Source organism: Chelonoidis abingdonii, chromosome 4 (assembly GCF_003597395.2).
Source record: "Chelonoidis abingdonii isolate Lonesome George chromosome 4, CheloAbing_2.0, whole genome shotgun sequence".
NCBI lineage: Eukaryota > Metazoa > Chordata > Testudines > Testudinidae > Chelonoidis > Chelonoidis abingdonii.
Window position 1 is genome coordinate 34,263,714 of NC_133772.1, and position 16,122 is coordinate 34,279,835.

Here is a 16,122-nt window from a genome sequence, read left to right on the forward strand (position 1 = left end):
ATGGGGTGGGATCTGAGTTACTACAGATAATTCTTTCCTGAGTGTCTGGTTGGTGAGTCTTGCCCACATCCTCAGGGTTTAGCTGATCACCATATTTGGGGTTGGGAAGGAATTTTCTTCCAGGGCAGATTGGCAGAGGCCCTGGGGGGTTTTCACCTTCCTCTGTGGAGTGGGGCATGGGTCACTTGCTGGAGTATTCTCTGCACCTTGAAGTCTTTAAACCACAAGTTGAGGACTTCAATAGCTCAGACATAGGTCAGGGAAGTGGTCCCCAACCTTTTCGTCTGGCGTGCACCAGATGAAGGACCGTGGTGGTGGTGGAGCACCCGCCGAAATGCCGCCGAATTTCTGCAGCATTTCGGCGGCGATGCCTCTTGATGACGTCGCTTGTCTGTGGCAAGTGACATCATCAAGAGGCATCGCCGCTGAAACGCCGCAGAAATTCGGCAGCAGTTCGGCGGGTGCTCCACTGACGGCCAGGACGTGGGCACATTTAGATGCCACCGTGGTGCCTGCAGGCACCGCGTTGGGGACCCCTGGGTCAGAGGTTTGTTACAGGAGTGGGTGGGTGAGATTCTGTGGCCTGTGTTGTTCAGAAGGTCAGATTAGACGATCATAATGGTCCCTTCTGACCTTAAAGTCTTTGAGTCTATGAGCTAATGTGTCAAATTGGTGTCAAATGAAATAAAGGTGTATTTTTCCTAAAATGTTGGTTGGCATTTCCAAGGGCTTTAATTTGCCCCAAATAGAACATCGAGTCCCTGGGGAAAGGCCCCACTCAGATAGGCATGCAGGCATGAGGGAAAAAATTGTCAGGATGGACAGACTAGTAAGTTCAAGACACACTGTGGAGGAATCTCAGAGGAGTCTATACTATCAACTTAGCTTTGTAAAATGTGACACGATGGACCAGTCACATGAGCCTGAAGCTTGTTCACTCTGAGTCAGAATCACTGTTGGTAGGAAAATGACTTTCCGTGTAAGGAAATTAAGCTCCATTAACCAAGTGATTAAAAGGAGGTTTCATCAGCTTTATCCCACGACACTGGGCAATGGAAGTGTTACAACTTGTCCCAGTACCACTCCGTAGGATTGCCAGGCTGTTGTGAGTGAGGCCCAATCACTGGGTGACACCTGCTTCTAAGCCAGGTGAGCCTGGGTATGGTCTAGTCCCTGTTTCCAGGTCTGGATCTTTGGGGTCATTCCTCATCCCTCTTGTCTGATGTCCTTCCTTGGAATGTGAGGCGCTGCCTTCCCATTGCCCTAGACCCTGAAATCAATATCTGAGATCTCCCAAGTCCCACCTCCAGTCAGACTCACACCCTGCTCCAGTGCTCCACCTGGGTTGCGGGCTCTCTGGACTTCTAGCTTGTCACCTTCAGGGATTAGGAAAGCAAGGAACACAGGCTTGGCACAGGGGCTTATTAATCAGAGACTTTGTCTTCAAAGCACTCAGGAGTTACAGGTCTTTGAAAAGCAACGGAAGTCCTGAGATCCCTCCTCCCTGAGTCTTATCAGGCCCTTCCCACGAGTCCGAGGCATGTCAGGGTTTCAGGCTGGGCAGAGTCCTTCTTGCCCTCTCTCGCTCCTGTACATCATGCTTCCATGTCATGATGGTCATACCCATCCCCGGCACAGGGCAGCTCTGGGGTCTCTGTCCCCTTGCCATGTGACCCACTAGGTTGCCCCTGCACCCTATCCTAGTCATGCTTGCCCTGCCTGTGGCCCTTCTGTTTCATGGGGGTGAGCCAGAAGTTGAGACAATCACAGTCAAAGACTCCAGAGCGTAGTCCTGATGGCTTCTCAATGACAGTCCTTCAACTGGCTGTCAAGCACCTTTCCTGCTCAGGAAATGCTGTTCGCTGGCTTGTCCTGGGCAAGTTCTGACATGTATTCAACAACTAATACAAAATGAGCTTTGTAATTTTGTACGGTCTCTCTCTCCCTCTCTCTCTCTCACACACACACAACTCTCTGACACAGGATTTCAAAAGTGTCAAGCCCCATATGAACCAGATAATTAGAGCTGCAGGGATGGGACTTCCTGAGAGGCTGATGAAGGAGTCAGTCAAATTGTTTTTCTGTGAGGATAATAGAGGGTGCCATGTGGACCTGTTTGCACCCTGCCAGAACCCCTTTCCACTGGTAGATGGTTGATATGACTCTAGGAGGACATGAGCCCCCTGCTCCTGCATGTGGCCCCATGCCCAGTCAGCCCCATGCAGTCAGCTTTGGCTATCTGAACCAGAGGTGAGAGCCATACCTGGCCTGGCCAGTATGAGGCTGTGAGGGTTATAGAACCCTTGTCTCTTCTGAAATATGCCAGTGCCTGTGTCACCAGGAGCTGGTACCAAGGTTCACAGGAGCATTCTTCTCCCGGAGGTACAGAGAGCCCCCCTTGCTAACATTATCTATTGTCCAGGCTATCAGCAGAAGGCTGGTAGGTTCTTGTTCAGGGATGTGGCAAAGAAAGACCTCCCTCTGTCTGGTGCTCTCTAAGACTGGGATCTCTAGGGAAATTCCAGCCTTTTCTAGTGTATGATCAAGAGAGGGGTGGGACTTGAGACTTGGTAAAGTGGAGCCATCCTTGAATCCTGAATGTTTAAGTCTACCATAGATGGTGGCTTATTTGCTGAGCCCTCAATTGAAAAGATGCAGCAAGAGAGAAGAAAAGGCTCTTCCCATCCACAAAACTATAATAGACCTTCCAGTGCAGCAGCGAGGGCATTAATTCCCAGTGAGATTCCTCTCCTCATCCCTGTCTTTCCTTTCCTCACTTATAATAAAGTTTCTTATAATCAGATTCCCAAGTGTGTCTGCTCAGGGATAGAAAACACTCATATGTGGAATACAGGATCAATGAGAGCTACAGATGCACGTGGATTGAAATCCACACATGACCATGTGATCCCCACCATCCATTACTACAGCTCTGTGGTTTCCCCCTTCCCCCTCCCACTCCCACATAAAAGAATCTTTCTAGAAACCCACGGCAGGGACTGGACAGACAGAAGTTCTCATTTTCCTCTCTGCTTACCTGTCTCCTGCAGGTTTTCTGATTGCCATTTGACAGCTGCTTGCTGTGAGGATCTCTCCTCCATTCTTAGTATCAAACAGACCTTGGTTGAGTTGCGCCTGGCAGGAAACAGCCTGGGAGAATCAGGAGTGAAGCTGCTATGTGAGGGACTGAAGCATGTGAACTGCAAACTGCAGAAACTGAGGTGTGTATTTACCATTTTTTTCCCGTAAAAGACTCCATGGAGTGTGAGGATGGTGTAAGATGTTGGCTCCCTGCAGGTACATGAAGGGGGTGTCTACATTGCAAAAAAGACCCACAGCAGTGAAGTCTCAGATCCCAGATCAACTGATCCAGGCTCATACTACAGGACTAAAAATAACAGCATAGATGTTCCTGCTCAGGCTGGAGCGTGAGCTCTAAGATCCATCCCCTGAGCAGGGTTCCAGACCAAGCAGGAACATCTACGCTGCTATTTTTAGCTCTGTAGCTGTCATAAACAGATAGCTGAGGGTTAATGTTTCTTTCACCTGTAAAGGGTTAACAAAGAGAACCAAACACCTGACAAGAGGACCAATCAGGAAACCGGATTTTTTCAAAGCTTAAGGGAGGGAATTTGGGTTTTTTTTCCTTGGTCTTGGGTTTTTGTCTGTTCTGTGCTCTCTCAGCTATGAGAGGATCTATTTCAATTCTTTCTTATTTCGTTCCAGTTCTAAGTACAAGTAGCAAAAGTTAGTCTTTTAATTGTTTTGCTGTATTTGCATCTGTGTATCTGGCTGGTGGGTTTTATGTGTTATTTGGCTTTAAATTTCTTTAAATTGTATTGTTTTTGGGTAAGGCTGTTCCCTTTTCTATGTTTATTCATTTCTGTAACGAAAGCCCTGTATTTAAATCTAGGTTAGAAGACTGTTATCTATTCTTTCTTTCTTTCTTTTTTAATTAAAAGTTTGCTTTTTAAGACCTGTGATTTCTTTTTCTAGTTGACCCACAGGAAATTGTGGGAGAAGGAAAGCCGGGGGAGGGAAAACTGCTCTCTGTGTTAACTCTCTAGTGTCCAGCGGCGGGAAAAAGCTACGGCGAAGAAAGATAGTTCTTTTCTGTTCCTCGGTCTTTGGCGTTTTGTCTCTTTGTGGAAGAGAGGAGACGTACTTCTTGGTTGTGATGTAAAGAGGTTGCATCAGTCACTCTCAGGTTAGCCCAGAGAGGAAATTTTGTGGGGGAGAGAGTGGGGGGGATGGTTATTTCCTTTGTGGTAAGACTCAGAGCCCTGAGTCTTGGGTCCCCCAGGGAAAGTTTTGGGAGACCAGTGAGCCAAACACTGGAAATTCTTGCTGGTGGCAGCGAGATCAGATCTAAGCTGGTAAAAGCTTAGAGGGTTCATGCTAGCTTCTCATTTATGACGCTAAGGTTCAAATTGGTAGAACTATGATAGTAGCACAGCCCAAATCAGTTAATCAGGTCCTGGGACTCGCTGCAGTGCTGAACTACCCGAAGAGCTGACACTGAGTGTCCTCAGCCCTGGTGTCTCAGTGGCTCCCAACAGTCTGTAGCCTGTCATGTCGGTAAATGGGAATTTATCAGTAAAGAGGCACATATTGGAGCAGTAGTTCAATCCCCTTGAATCTGAAATAAGTCATCATATATAAATGATTCCTAATGTCCCTGGCATTAAAACTATGCAGAAACTTAATTGCTTTGATAAGACCGCTTTATCATCATGTTAATGATTTTTAAAATAATTTTACATTTTTGAATTCACAACTAATAAAGACACAGAGGACCAGAAGCCTAATGCTCCTAAATCTCCCAGTCGTCCCTTATAGACACATTCCATGCTGGGACGGTGTGCGTCTCAGGGAACTGTGGGAGATTCTCTCTGGAAAGAAGAAGGTTTCTGTAACTCTTCATATCCAAGGGGGGGATTTGCCTGCAGCTAACCTGCCTTCAGGAGGTGCAGCATGTTTTTTGTTTTACCGGTCACTCTGCTGCCATTGACAGGTGTATTTTATCATGGCTCCTTTCTGCTCTTCCCGTCATCCTTTAGTGATTCTTTGCCCTACGTAGGAAAAGAAGAGGGACTGTGTTTATAGGGGGGGGGGGGCAGCACAAGACACAAGTAGAGGGAGGTGTCACCCCTTCTTGACTTGAGCATTTAGCCAAAATTTGGGGGCCTGTGTATTGTTTGCTAGAAGGAGAAATTGGTGATGGATCCAGGTATCTTTGATTCAGTTTTGTTTATGAAGAATGCACCCAGTCCCGTTTCCTCAAACACAGGAAGTATCAAACAGGAGGTAGTTTCTTCGCTCAAAGCTCACACCTCGTTCAGCAGCACGGAGCTGCCACAAGCTCTCTCAGGGCTTTTTCTTAGGGAAACATCCCCAGTGCTCGTTTGGGTGCATTCTGCCCTTCTGTCTCTCACTCTGTGGTATTTCTGTCTGTTCTTTTCTCACACAGACAAAATCAACCCACTGCCCTGGGTTTATCAGATTGTCATGGAACCCCCTTGTGCCACATGGTGAACTCCTGCTCCAGCCATGCACATGGCCTGTATGTTGGGCAGAGGCCTGTAGTGGCTTCAGCTGTCTATTCCATAAAGTAGCTCAATTATTTTTTTTACATCGAATAAAAGGCAGCTATTATTATGCTCAACCTATAAACAAGGCTTCCTGTGGTCTCCCCACCCCTTGTGCACCTTTTGAGTAGCCCAACTCACCATGTGAACTGTAACATTCACTGTTTTCAGCGCCTGCCTGGCTGAGTTGCGTCTGGCCTGTGAGGTACTCACAGCAGGAGGTGAAACTATTCTCAGTAGAGAGAAGGCACCAGTTTGTAGAAAGACCTTTGACACACAGCCCCTCTGGGTAATAGAAAAGCATTTAGTCACTATTGTCACAATAGCCACTGCAGTAGCTGTTCTAATAATAGACAAGGCTCTCTGGGTTACGTCAGGTACCTGTGACATTCCAGCAACTGATGGGCCTAATTTTTCAGTAACCAATATGCCACTTGATAACCATATCATAGTCTTAGAGAAGGTGGCCACAGTCTTAAGATCCATTAGAGAGGCAGGACTGACTGTAAACTCCACAGAGTGTTCATGAGAAAGATACATAGATGCTCCAGCGTGTAAGGCCTGGGTGTCAAAATCACTTGAAAAGGGCTGAATTCAGTGGTTAATTATGGTCCTTAGGTCAGGCTATAAATACTATATTCTCTCTGTGATGCACAGTGGAATGCCCCCTCATGTCAGAGATCCAGGGGAAAATATGGCCTTTATGTAGTAACTAAATGTTTGTCACTATTTATTGTTTGTTTAGTGCTTTACTATTGCATTCATCTTCAGTGCAAAAATCTTCTCACCTTTAAGCCCATTGCTTTTCTGCCCTTGGGTTCTCTTCCTTCTCTATCCTCTCTTCTGCTGTCTCCTGTGTGTTCTCTGTATTTCCTTCCCTGCAGCAACTTCCAGTTCCCAACCCAGCAGGCTTCACTCCCATCCCCTAAGCCCCTCAGTCCACCCACTATAATGATCATATTGATTCAGTTGTTGATGTTGGCACTGAAATCTCACTGGCGAGCAATAAAGGTGATAGTGCAGTCAGATTACTGGGGGGCAGGAGAGTCCCCACTCCTAAGTCATTGCTTCAGGCTCTCTGCAGACTCAGGCTGACTTCACTGCATCAGTTACAAACTTGGCTCACATTGGTGATCTCTGTTGCCATGAGGGCCAGAAACTTCCTTTTGTTTGTGGGACACTAAATCAGCCTGTGGGCCAGATCCAGTCTATGGGTATGGCTACACCGCGGCAGCGCTTTGAAGTTTGAGTGTGGTCGGAGCGGCAGCACTGGGAGAGAGCTCTCCCAGTGCTGCACGTAAACCACAACCTCTACGGGTGTAGCGTGCAGTGCTGGGAGCCGCGCTCCCAGCGCTGCCGCCCTGATTACACTGACACTTTACAGCACTGTATCTTGTAGCGCTCAGAGGGGTGTTTTTTCACACCCCTGAGCGCGAAAGTTGCAGAGCTGTAAAGTGTGAGTGTAGCCATTCCCTAAGTTACTTATGTATGAAACTTCTGGGGGTCTGAGCCCCTCTTCCTGCCTCCCATATGTAAACCGTAATGCTAAATACCTGACGGAGTGGGGTGATGAGAACTTCCACTGAAATGAATGGAGCAGTTCACACCTCTCGGAGCTATTGTTTCAGGCTGTTTTCATCTCCATGTGGTGTTCTCATTCAGCTGAGAATGTCCCATTGAGATGAATGGGCTACTTCACACCTCTCTGAGCCTACTATGCTGCTGATGGACGTGTAGAGCCCCTTTCTCATACACTAGGCCCATATTTGGGGTTCTTTACAGCTACACTACATAAGAACATAAGAACTGCAATACTGGGTCAGGCCAAAGGTCCATCTAGCCCAGTATCCTGTCTTCAGACAGTGGCCAATGCCAGGTGCTTCAGAGGGAATGAACAGAACAGGTAATCATCAAGTGATCCATCCCCTGTCACCCATTCCCAGCTTGTGGCAAGTAGCGGCTAGGCACTTCCCCTGGCCCCTCCAAGCTCACCGAGAAAAAGTTTTGAATGGTTTCACAGCCGCATTTCGGGATTCACCAGCCCACTGAAAATGCAGCCACGCTCTACCCTCACCTTCAGCTTAGCTGAAAGCACACTTGTGGAACACAGACTAATGGACGTAACAGATGCCCATAGAAGGAATCCAGTGTAAACTTCTCTTTTACAATCCCACTGCTGCCAACACCAAGGGTAAGATTCATCGCTGAGCTTCTAAGAAGTGCAGCAAAGATCTCACATTCCAGAGGGAGGGTGGAGCTAAGTGGATTTAAACCACTTTTATGCCTCTGAGATCCCTAGGATGCTAATGGACAACTCTGCAGCTTGCAACAGATGAGAATCCCAATAGCTGGCAAAGCAGAGTAATTGTTCTAAAGGAAAAGTGACTTTGATTCTGGAAGAGTGTGTCCACACAGGGAGTATTCTGGTCAATGTCCTTGTATAGACAAGCCTTTAGTATCTAGCCATCACATATAAGGCCTGGTGTACACTTAAAATTTAAGTCAACATAGCTACATGACACAGAGGTGTGAAAAAGTCAATAAAAATAAGTTAAAATTCAACCCCTGGTGTAAATGCAGCTAGGTTGATACAAGAGGACAATGTATCTTCAGTTTGTCTATTTTGGTCATAGTCTCCTTGGTCTGGGTGATATTTCTTTCTAAAGCACTGAGACTTTTAGTCTACAAGAAAGAGAAACTATAATTTACAGCTGGCTTACTATATAATTCCCTTATTCTTCATTTTCCACACCAGTCAGGGCCGTCCTTAGCCATAGGCAGAATAGGCAGACGCCTAGGGCACCACTAGGTCTGGGGGCACCGCCCTGCCAGACAGACGGGAAGCAGAGGAGCATGTAAGAGCAGGGCTGCTGGGTCCTAGAGAGAGCCGAATGCAGCACAGTCTAAGGGAGCAGATTGGCTGCTGGGGTCTCTGGAAAGGGTGGGGGAAGGAACTGTCATCAATGTTGCCACATGCAAAATCAGTGATGGACATTGTACAGTTTATTCATACCAGCAAACTTGTTGATATATATATATATCCTAATGTGTACATTGCCACTCGTATTCTGCTGACAATTCCTGTAGCAGGAGCGTCAGGAGAACAGAGTTTCCCAAAACTAAAGCTCATTAAAAACTATCTCCGCTCTACAATGAGTCAGGAACACTTGACTGGTCTTGCTATTCTTGCAATCGAACAAGACATCACTTTGTCTTTGTCATACGATGACATTATTACTGATTTTGCAGCCCAAAAAGCCAGAAAGATTGCTTTTAATTAAAAACTAATCCTTGTTTCAATACCTCTTCATAGAAATTCCAATAATACGTTGACAAATTAAAAAAAATATATATATATTATTTGCATCATTCTGTCAAATCAGAATTTTTTCAGTAGTGCTTCTTCTTTAGTGCTAGTCCAGCAGCGTTACAGTGTGCTTCATTAAGTTAAACTGGTTTTAATAACATGCATGTGGCAAGTTTTCCAATACTGTAAACTGATGTTTGTGTTGCTCAGATCAAGTCAGGCACAGGGGCACCAGTTTAATAATCCTGCCTAGGGCACCATAAATCCTAAGGACGGCCCTGACGCCAGTGTCTATGCATTTGTGTATTGATACATTGCAAATCCTTCGATTAAGGGTCATGGAGACTATGGTAGATGCTTGTTGGTTTTCCACGCTGGAATTTCAATTGAGAGGAGAGGACTGGCTTGACGGATGTGCTCATTCTCTAATCTGTGCATCTCTCTCCTGCAGATTGAAGGCTTGTGAAGTCTCAGCTGCTTGTTGTGGGGAGCTCTCTTCTGCTCTCAACACCAACCGTCTGCTAACAGATCTGGATCTGAGTGGTAATCAGCTGGGAGCCTTGGGAATACAGCTGCTGTGTGAAGGACTGAAACAGCAAAACTGCAAACTGCAGAAACTAGTGTAAGTATTGACCAGTTTCCTTTATATACAGACCTTTCAGGAGGTGTGGACGGGGTATGATCAACTTCCTGCAAGTACGTAGTGAGGTTAAAATTTGAGTCTCTCCTATTAATACCTCAGCTGGGGACACTTTCTCTCCACCCCCAAACATGTGAGAGCAAGAGGGAGGCACTACCCAAGAGGACCATTGCAGTGAAGGAATATCACCACCTGCAATCCAGGACAGCTCTGATCCCTCTGTGAACAATTTCTCCTTCTCTGTAGTCACTCCCGCATCCATTTCTCATCCCTCTCCCCTGCTCTGTAGGGTAGGTGGTGGGAGGAACACGGACACAGTCTCTATCCCTGAAGCCAAATGACATGCCTTCCTAGAGCACCATCTAGCTGAGGATCTCAAAGCACTTACAGAGCTGAGGGAATTCACCTCCCACCCCATTGAGCCAACTGGAGACAAAATAATATAAGATTCATTTAAGTCAGTTTCTGCTGCCTTGATTCCCTTCTGCTCCCCCCTCTGTCCCTGAACCTCCCCCACCATCCAGGCTTGTGACCTCCCTGTTGATTTTTACTTCCTCATATCCCCTCACCTATACCCAGGCTGCCATTGAATCTTCTCAGTTCTCCATCTTATGTCCTCCCGTCATCGTCCAGCCTGTTGAAAGCAGTTTTTGCTGCACACAACATTCCAGTAGTAAGGTGCTCCCCCACCTCATCTCCAAGTTTTACTGTTGACTCCAACAGGGGGAGATGGTTGGGAGATGTTCAGGAGATCTCCACGCCGGAATTTAACCTGGAGAGGGAAGTAAACAAAGTGAGAGGGGATACTCTTGTGGACCGAAGAATTGACCCAAGGAGGAAAAGCGGAGTAGAAACTAGACTAATGGGTGATGCTGCTGGTAGAAGGTCTGTGCACAATGAGGTAAAGAATGTCACTGACACCAAATGCCAAAAATGAAAATGTCTGTACACTAATGCGAGCAGCCTAGGGAACAAGATGGAGGAACTGGAGCTACTGGTGCAGGAAGTGAAACCGGATATTATAGGGATAACAGAAACCTGGTGGAATAGTACTCATGACTGGAGTACAGGTATTGAAGGCTATGTGCTGTTTAGAAAAGACAGGAAGAAAGGCAAAGGTGGTTGAAATTAGACGGAAGTTATCTAACATTTGGGAGTGAAAGTCTGGACACAACTTCCGAGGAAGTAAGTGGGGACAAAAGATCTTATCTGCTTTAAAGCTAAGCTTGATGAGTTTGGGAGGGTATGATAGTCGATAGGATACTTTAATTATGGGGCAAACTGATCTTGGATTATAAGCAGATAAGTCTGTCCCGCTCAAGGTCGATAGGGCATGTGGATGGGATGGGAACTGAGTACGGCAGAGAATTCTTTTTCTGGTGCTGGCTGGTAGGTCCTTGCCCTACAATCGCTCATGGTTTATGCTATCGCATTTGGGGTCGAGAAGGAATTTTCCTCAGGTGCGGATTTGGCAGAGGCCACTGGAGGTTTTTCGTTCCTCTGCAGCGTGGGGCATGGGTCGCTTGCTGGTGCATTCTCTGCAGCTTGAGGTCTTCAAACCACAATTTTGAGGACTTCAATAACTCAGTCATGGGTTAGGGGTTGTTATAAAAGTGGATGGGTAGGGTTCTGTGGCCTGCCTTGTGCAGGAGGTCAGACTAGATGATCGTATTGGTCCCTTCTGACCTATGAGTCTATGAGTCTATGAGTCTAAGAGTAGGCTTTGTCCCCATTCTGCAAACCCTGACAGTAAAAAGCTTCAAAAATCCTCTTGCCTGTGGACAGGAGGAGGTTCTCCATCAGCCTTGACATGCCACGTCTGTTCTTTGTCTAGGCTTAAAACCCAGCTGGATATTGCCAATGGACAAGTGAAGTTGGATGCAACGGTTCAGTAACTGCTTGACTAGATTGCTCAGAAACAGGAGACCTGATGATACTGGGCATTCGCTTGTAAGACTGGTTGTATCAAGCAATGAATTCTTAAGTCCTGCTCAGGTTACTGCATGCTCCAAGTTGGGGGAGCAGATTTCTGTCCTCAAAAGCAGACGATGACAGTATTTGTTAGTAGAGGTTCTAGATGCTTTTGCTCAGAGCCGTTCCTAGGGTACGGTGAATCGGGGAGACATCTCCGGGCCCTGCGCTTTGGGGGGCTCTGTGGGCCAGTGGAACTGGCAAGTGCAATCAGTCCCAGAAGTGATGGGTCAGTCCCAGAAGTGATGGATTCGTCACATCTGGCCCAGGCCCCGCACCCCCCTAGGCTCTTGCTGCCATGCACTAGCCACAGAGATCAAGGATTGGAGTCATGGGCAGAGGCTCAGATTTCCTCTAGCGTGTCTAGGATTCCTGTTTTGTGAATGAACAGAATTCTGAAGAGGGTTTTGTATTGTCCCTGATGGCCATAGAGGCCATCCTGGATGTGGAAGATCTTCTCTGTGAAGTGGGTACAGTTCCTCACGCCGAGTGGTGCTGGGCTCTGGAGCTAGGCGGCATCTAGGTTAGCAATGTTATTGACAATCCAAAATAGTTCAGTGGGGTATGACTTGGGGCTTATCTACACAGCCCTGCAGTTCAGACTACAGGGGTGTGAAGTGCAGCATGCACCAAAGTGCTGTGTTGTGTCTCCCCCATATAGACAATGCAGGTGCAAACAAAAAGGTACCTAGTGCATGCTAACGTAGCTCTGTTTGAAGAGGACTATGTTAACACAAGCTAGGTAACTCTTAGTTCGCGCTAGGACCGTTCACATTGGGGAGCTGCATGCACCAGAATGCTGTGCTGTTGCAATTCACACCCCCATAGTCCGAACTGCATAGTCCAACTGCATAGATGAAGCCCTGGTGTTGCTACGGAAGAGAAGAATGAGGATCTCTTGGTCTCCTCCATGGCCAAGGAGTAGACAAAGAAGACTTTGTTGTTCAGACATCTATTTCTTGTGTGTTCTCAACACTGGCACTTGGGTTTTCTTGCCTTCTTGCATCATCTGTCACAGGAAGAGGAAACCACAAAGCTCTGTGATGGCCATACAGGAAGGAGGTGCTTCAGAACCAAAGTATTCATGGCTATGGTCAATCAGTGACTGTGATATCTCACTGGTTCTTCTAGTCTTTGGCTCCTGGGCTAGGGCATCAGTGCTTTGTTGTTCTAACTGAATCAATGAGTTCTCTAGGATGGATCATGGTGTTAAGACCTTCTTGCCTGGAAATTAATTAATAGGCAGCAGATTAAAAACAAACACAAGGAAGTATTTTTTCACACAAGGCACAGTCAACCTGTGGAACTCTTTGCCAGAGAATGTTGTGAAGACTGAGACTATAACAGAGTTAAAAAAATAACTAGATAAATTCATGAAGAACAGGTCCATCAATGGCTATTAGCTGGAAATGGGTGACAAGGGATGGATCACTTGATGATTACCTGTTCTGTTCATTCTCTCTGGAGCACCTGGCATTGGCCACTGTTGGAAGGCAGGCTACTGGGCTAGATGGAGATTTGCTCTGACCCAGTATGGCCATTCTTATGTTCTTTCTCTTTTGGAGGTGATAATCTGACTGGCATCAGGGAGTGATCCGTGTTCATTATAAAGGTCAGGATGTGACCAACTGTATGTGTGTTTAAGGCCTAGAGACTGCGTGGGAGAATTCAAAGGAAAACAGGACAAACAGAAAGTTTTTTGCATTGGATCAGGTGTATTGTCCGTGTGAATATTTAAGCCTCCAAGAATGAGGAGTCTCAGGAACTGCATCACCATGTCAGTAAGTGTCTCTGTCAGCTCCTCCAGAAAACTTGAGCTCTCTGTAGGTAATAGATCTGTGCTATTGGGATGTCTTATTGGGCTTGTCATTGGTCTCTCAGATTAAGTAGATGCACTCAAAGGATTTTGTTACACAGGAGCTTCTTTTGCATTTGAAGCTGGGTGGCAATAAAATTGGGTCTCTGCCCCGGGAACTGCCTAGTCTGGGTCTGTAGGGCCCTGTGTCAGCTGGAAGGATGAAATGATCCAGCTCCCAGCCTGCAGTGTCAGATAGCCAGACTCTGGGGATGCAGACCAGGTCAGGGATCTAATTGAAGCTGATAAACATCTTTTAAGCCACTAACCTTGCTTTGTTCAACACGAGCTTTGATCCTGAGGTGTGTCTGTGTCTATAGTAATTTTGTGTGCTGTGGCTGAAACTCAGTTGCACAGGATTGGTGGCTGGTGCCTAGAGTAATGCTTTCCAGAGGCTGGCTTGTATTTCTTGTGTGTCTTCCATGTAAATCTTGGTTTGGGGTGGAAAAGTCTCATAGCCATAAGAGACTCCCACAGTCTTTTGCCCACATGAAAGCTACGTCTGCACTCAGAGCTGGGGGAGTGAATCCCAGAGTGACTAGACACACTTGCACTAGCTCTCATCGACCCAGCGTGCTAAATATAGTGATGTAGCTACGGTAGCGCGATCAGTGGCATGGGCTGGCTGTTCCAAGTATGTATCCATGAGGGGGGCTGCAGGAATTCGCCTCCCCACAGCTCTTCATGGCCTTTGCATTTTTGCTTGGATAACTCCAGGCCCTGGTTAGTCAGCTTCCTGAATTTCCCAGACACAGTTCCTCAGCTCAGATACTGTGCTTGGACCCCTCATCACTACCCCTAGTATCTATTCATTGATAAGTAGCTCTCTGCCCTAGAAGTCTTAGCCTTTGTCTTCAGTTGGAGCTCGGAGCTCACATACACACATTTATGTTAGCTCTGATCTTTGCTGATGTAAGCAGAGTCAGGATGAGCTCTACCCTGACATCTGGTGGTGAATTTCAGGGGAGCATGGAAAGGAATTTCAGGTGTTTGCATTTGCACACCCACCCCATCTAGCATAGCCCATGGCAGCCTGGGATGGTTATTTTGACAGCTCTGGGATCCCCAATTTCTTTGTTATTGGGGCAGGAGGAATAAAGTATTGTCACCCTGATTATATGAATGAGGAACTATGAGACTGCTTTATGACAGGCCAGATAGCAGGCTCTGGGGGATGCAGACCAGGTCAGGGACCTAATCGAAGCTGATAAACGTCTTTTAAGCCGCTTTGTTCCTGAGGTGTGGCCTGTGTCTGTGGTAATTTTGTGTGCAGTGGCCTGAAACTCGTTTGTACTGGATTGTGGTGGCTGGTGCCTAGAGTAATGCTTTCCAGATGCTGGCTTGTATTTCTTGTGTGTCTTCTATGTAAAATCTTGGATTGGGGTGGAAAAATCTCATATCCATGAGAGACTCCCCACAGTCTTTTGCCCACACGCAGGCTACATCTGCACTCGGAGATGGGAAACTCTGCAGATAAACTTTTGAACTCTGGGGCGGCACTGACCAGGGACAGAGACTTTTGGGTTGTTGGACTTTGGGGTGATTGGACTTAAGACCCTAAGGGGAAAAGGACATTGCCAAAACTTACTTGTTGGGTTTTTTGCTCATGGTTTACATTATGAATCCTGTTTGTGGTGTTTTCCCAATATGATGCCACATTGTTTCTCTCCTTTATTAAAAGGATTTTGCTACATTCAGACTCTGTGCTTGCCAGAGGGGAAGTATTGCCTCCTAGAGGCGCCCAGGAGGGTGTGGTATGTAATTGTCCCAGGTCACTGGGTGGGGGCTCGAGCCGGTTTTGCATTGCATTATTGAAACGGAGCCCCTGGATACTGAACCCGGCCCTTGTTGCTGCCAACTCAGAGGGGCAGAAGGGTTACACTAGTGCACTAAAAATAGTCGCGTAGCTGTGGCAGCACAGGCAGCAGTGATCAGTGGCATGAACTAGCTATCACCACCCGGACATTTTTGAAAGTTAGGTGCAATTTCCAGTATTTTAGAAGCTTTTCATACATTTCAAAGTCAGAATGCTGTGCAATAAAAATAATGTAATAAAATAATCCATAATACGAGCACAGCTGGTGTTCATCTGGACTTCTGTGCTAGGATAACTTGCTAGGGCATCAGGTAACGTACTGCGAAAACAGATGTGCATCAAAACCACACGACCCCTAAATATATATGATTATTTCAGGTAGCTGCAAGCATGAAGTATTCTAAAACCTAGCACCAGTACTGGGGAAAAACTTGTGGAGGCAGTGCTAGCAATTCTATAAATAAGTTTGCATTCAGATTTGCAATTAAAGGACTGAAAACCCATTATTTTACAGTAAAGATTTTGAGGTAAACAAAAATCAGGTTATTCCTCTAATCTCTGGACAGATGACTCCCATATCCACTTACCATTCCTAACCAAGCTACAGAGACCCCATTGTCCTATGGAGTCATGTAGTCTGATATATATGTAACCCTTCTGCCCATCTGAGTTGGCAGTAACAAGGGCCTGGTTCAGTATCTAGGGGCTCCGTTTCAATAACATAATGCAAAACTGGCTCGAGCCCCCACCCCCACCCCCAAGTGAGCTGGGACAATTACATACCATTCCCCGGGTGCATGGAGTCTGAGTGTAGAAAAATCCTTTTACTAAAGGAGGGAAACAATGCAGCATTATGTTGGAGAAACACCACAAACAGGATTCATAACACAAACCATGAGCAAAAGACCCACCCTCAAGTAAGTTTGACAGTGTCCTTTTCCCCTG

The 16,122-nt window shown here is 46.5% G+C and overlaps 2 protein-coding genes across 2 annotated transcripts in view; one reads left to right on the forward strand and one right to left on the reverse strand.

The window, feature by feature from the left end:
* The window catches only part of LOC116836373 (NACHT, LRR and PYD domains-containing protein 12-like), a 596,145-nt gene that overhangs the window by 436,694 nt on the left and 143,329 nt on the right, over positions 1–16,122 (reverse strand). The gene's annotated exons all lie outside the window — the stretch shown is intronic.
* The window catches only part of LOC116822637 (NACHT, LRR and PYD domains-containing protein 3-like), a 56,947-nt gene that overhangs the window by 23,507 nt on the left and 17,318 nt on the right, over positions 1–16,122 (forward strand). The window contains 2 exon segments of the mRNA XM_075064653.1: positions 3,051–3,221; positions 9,347–9,517. Coding sequence (XP_074920754.1) covers positions 3,051–3,221; positions 9,347–9,517 — 342 coding nt within the window.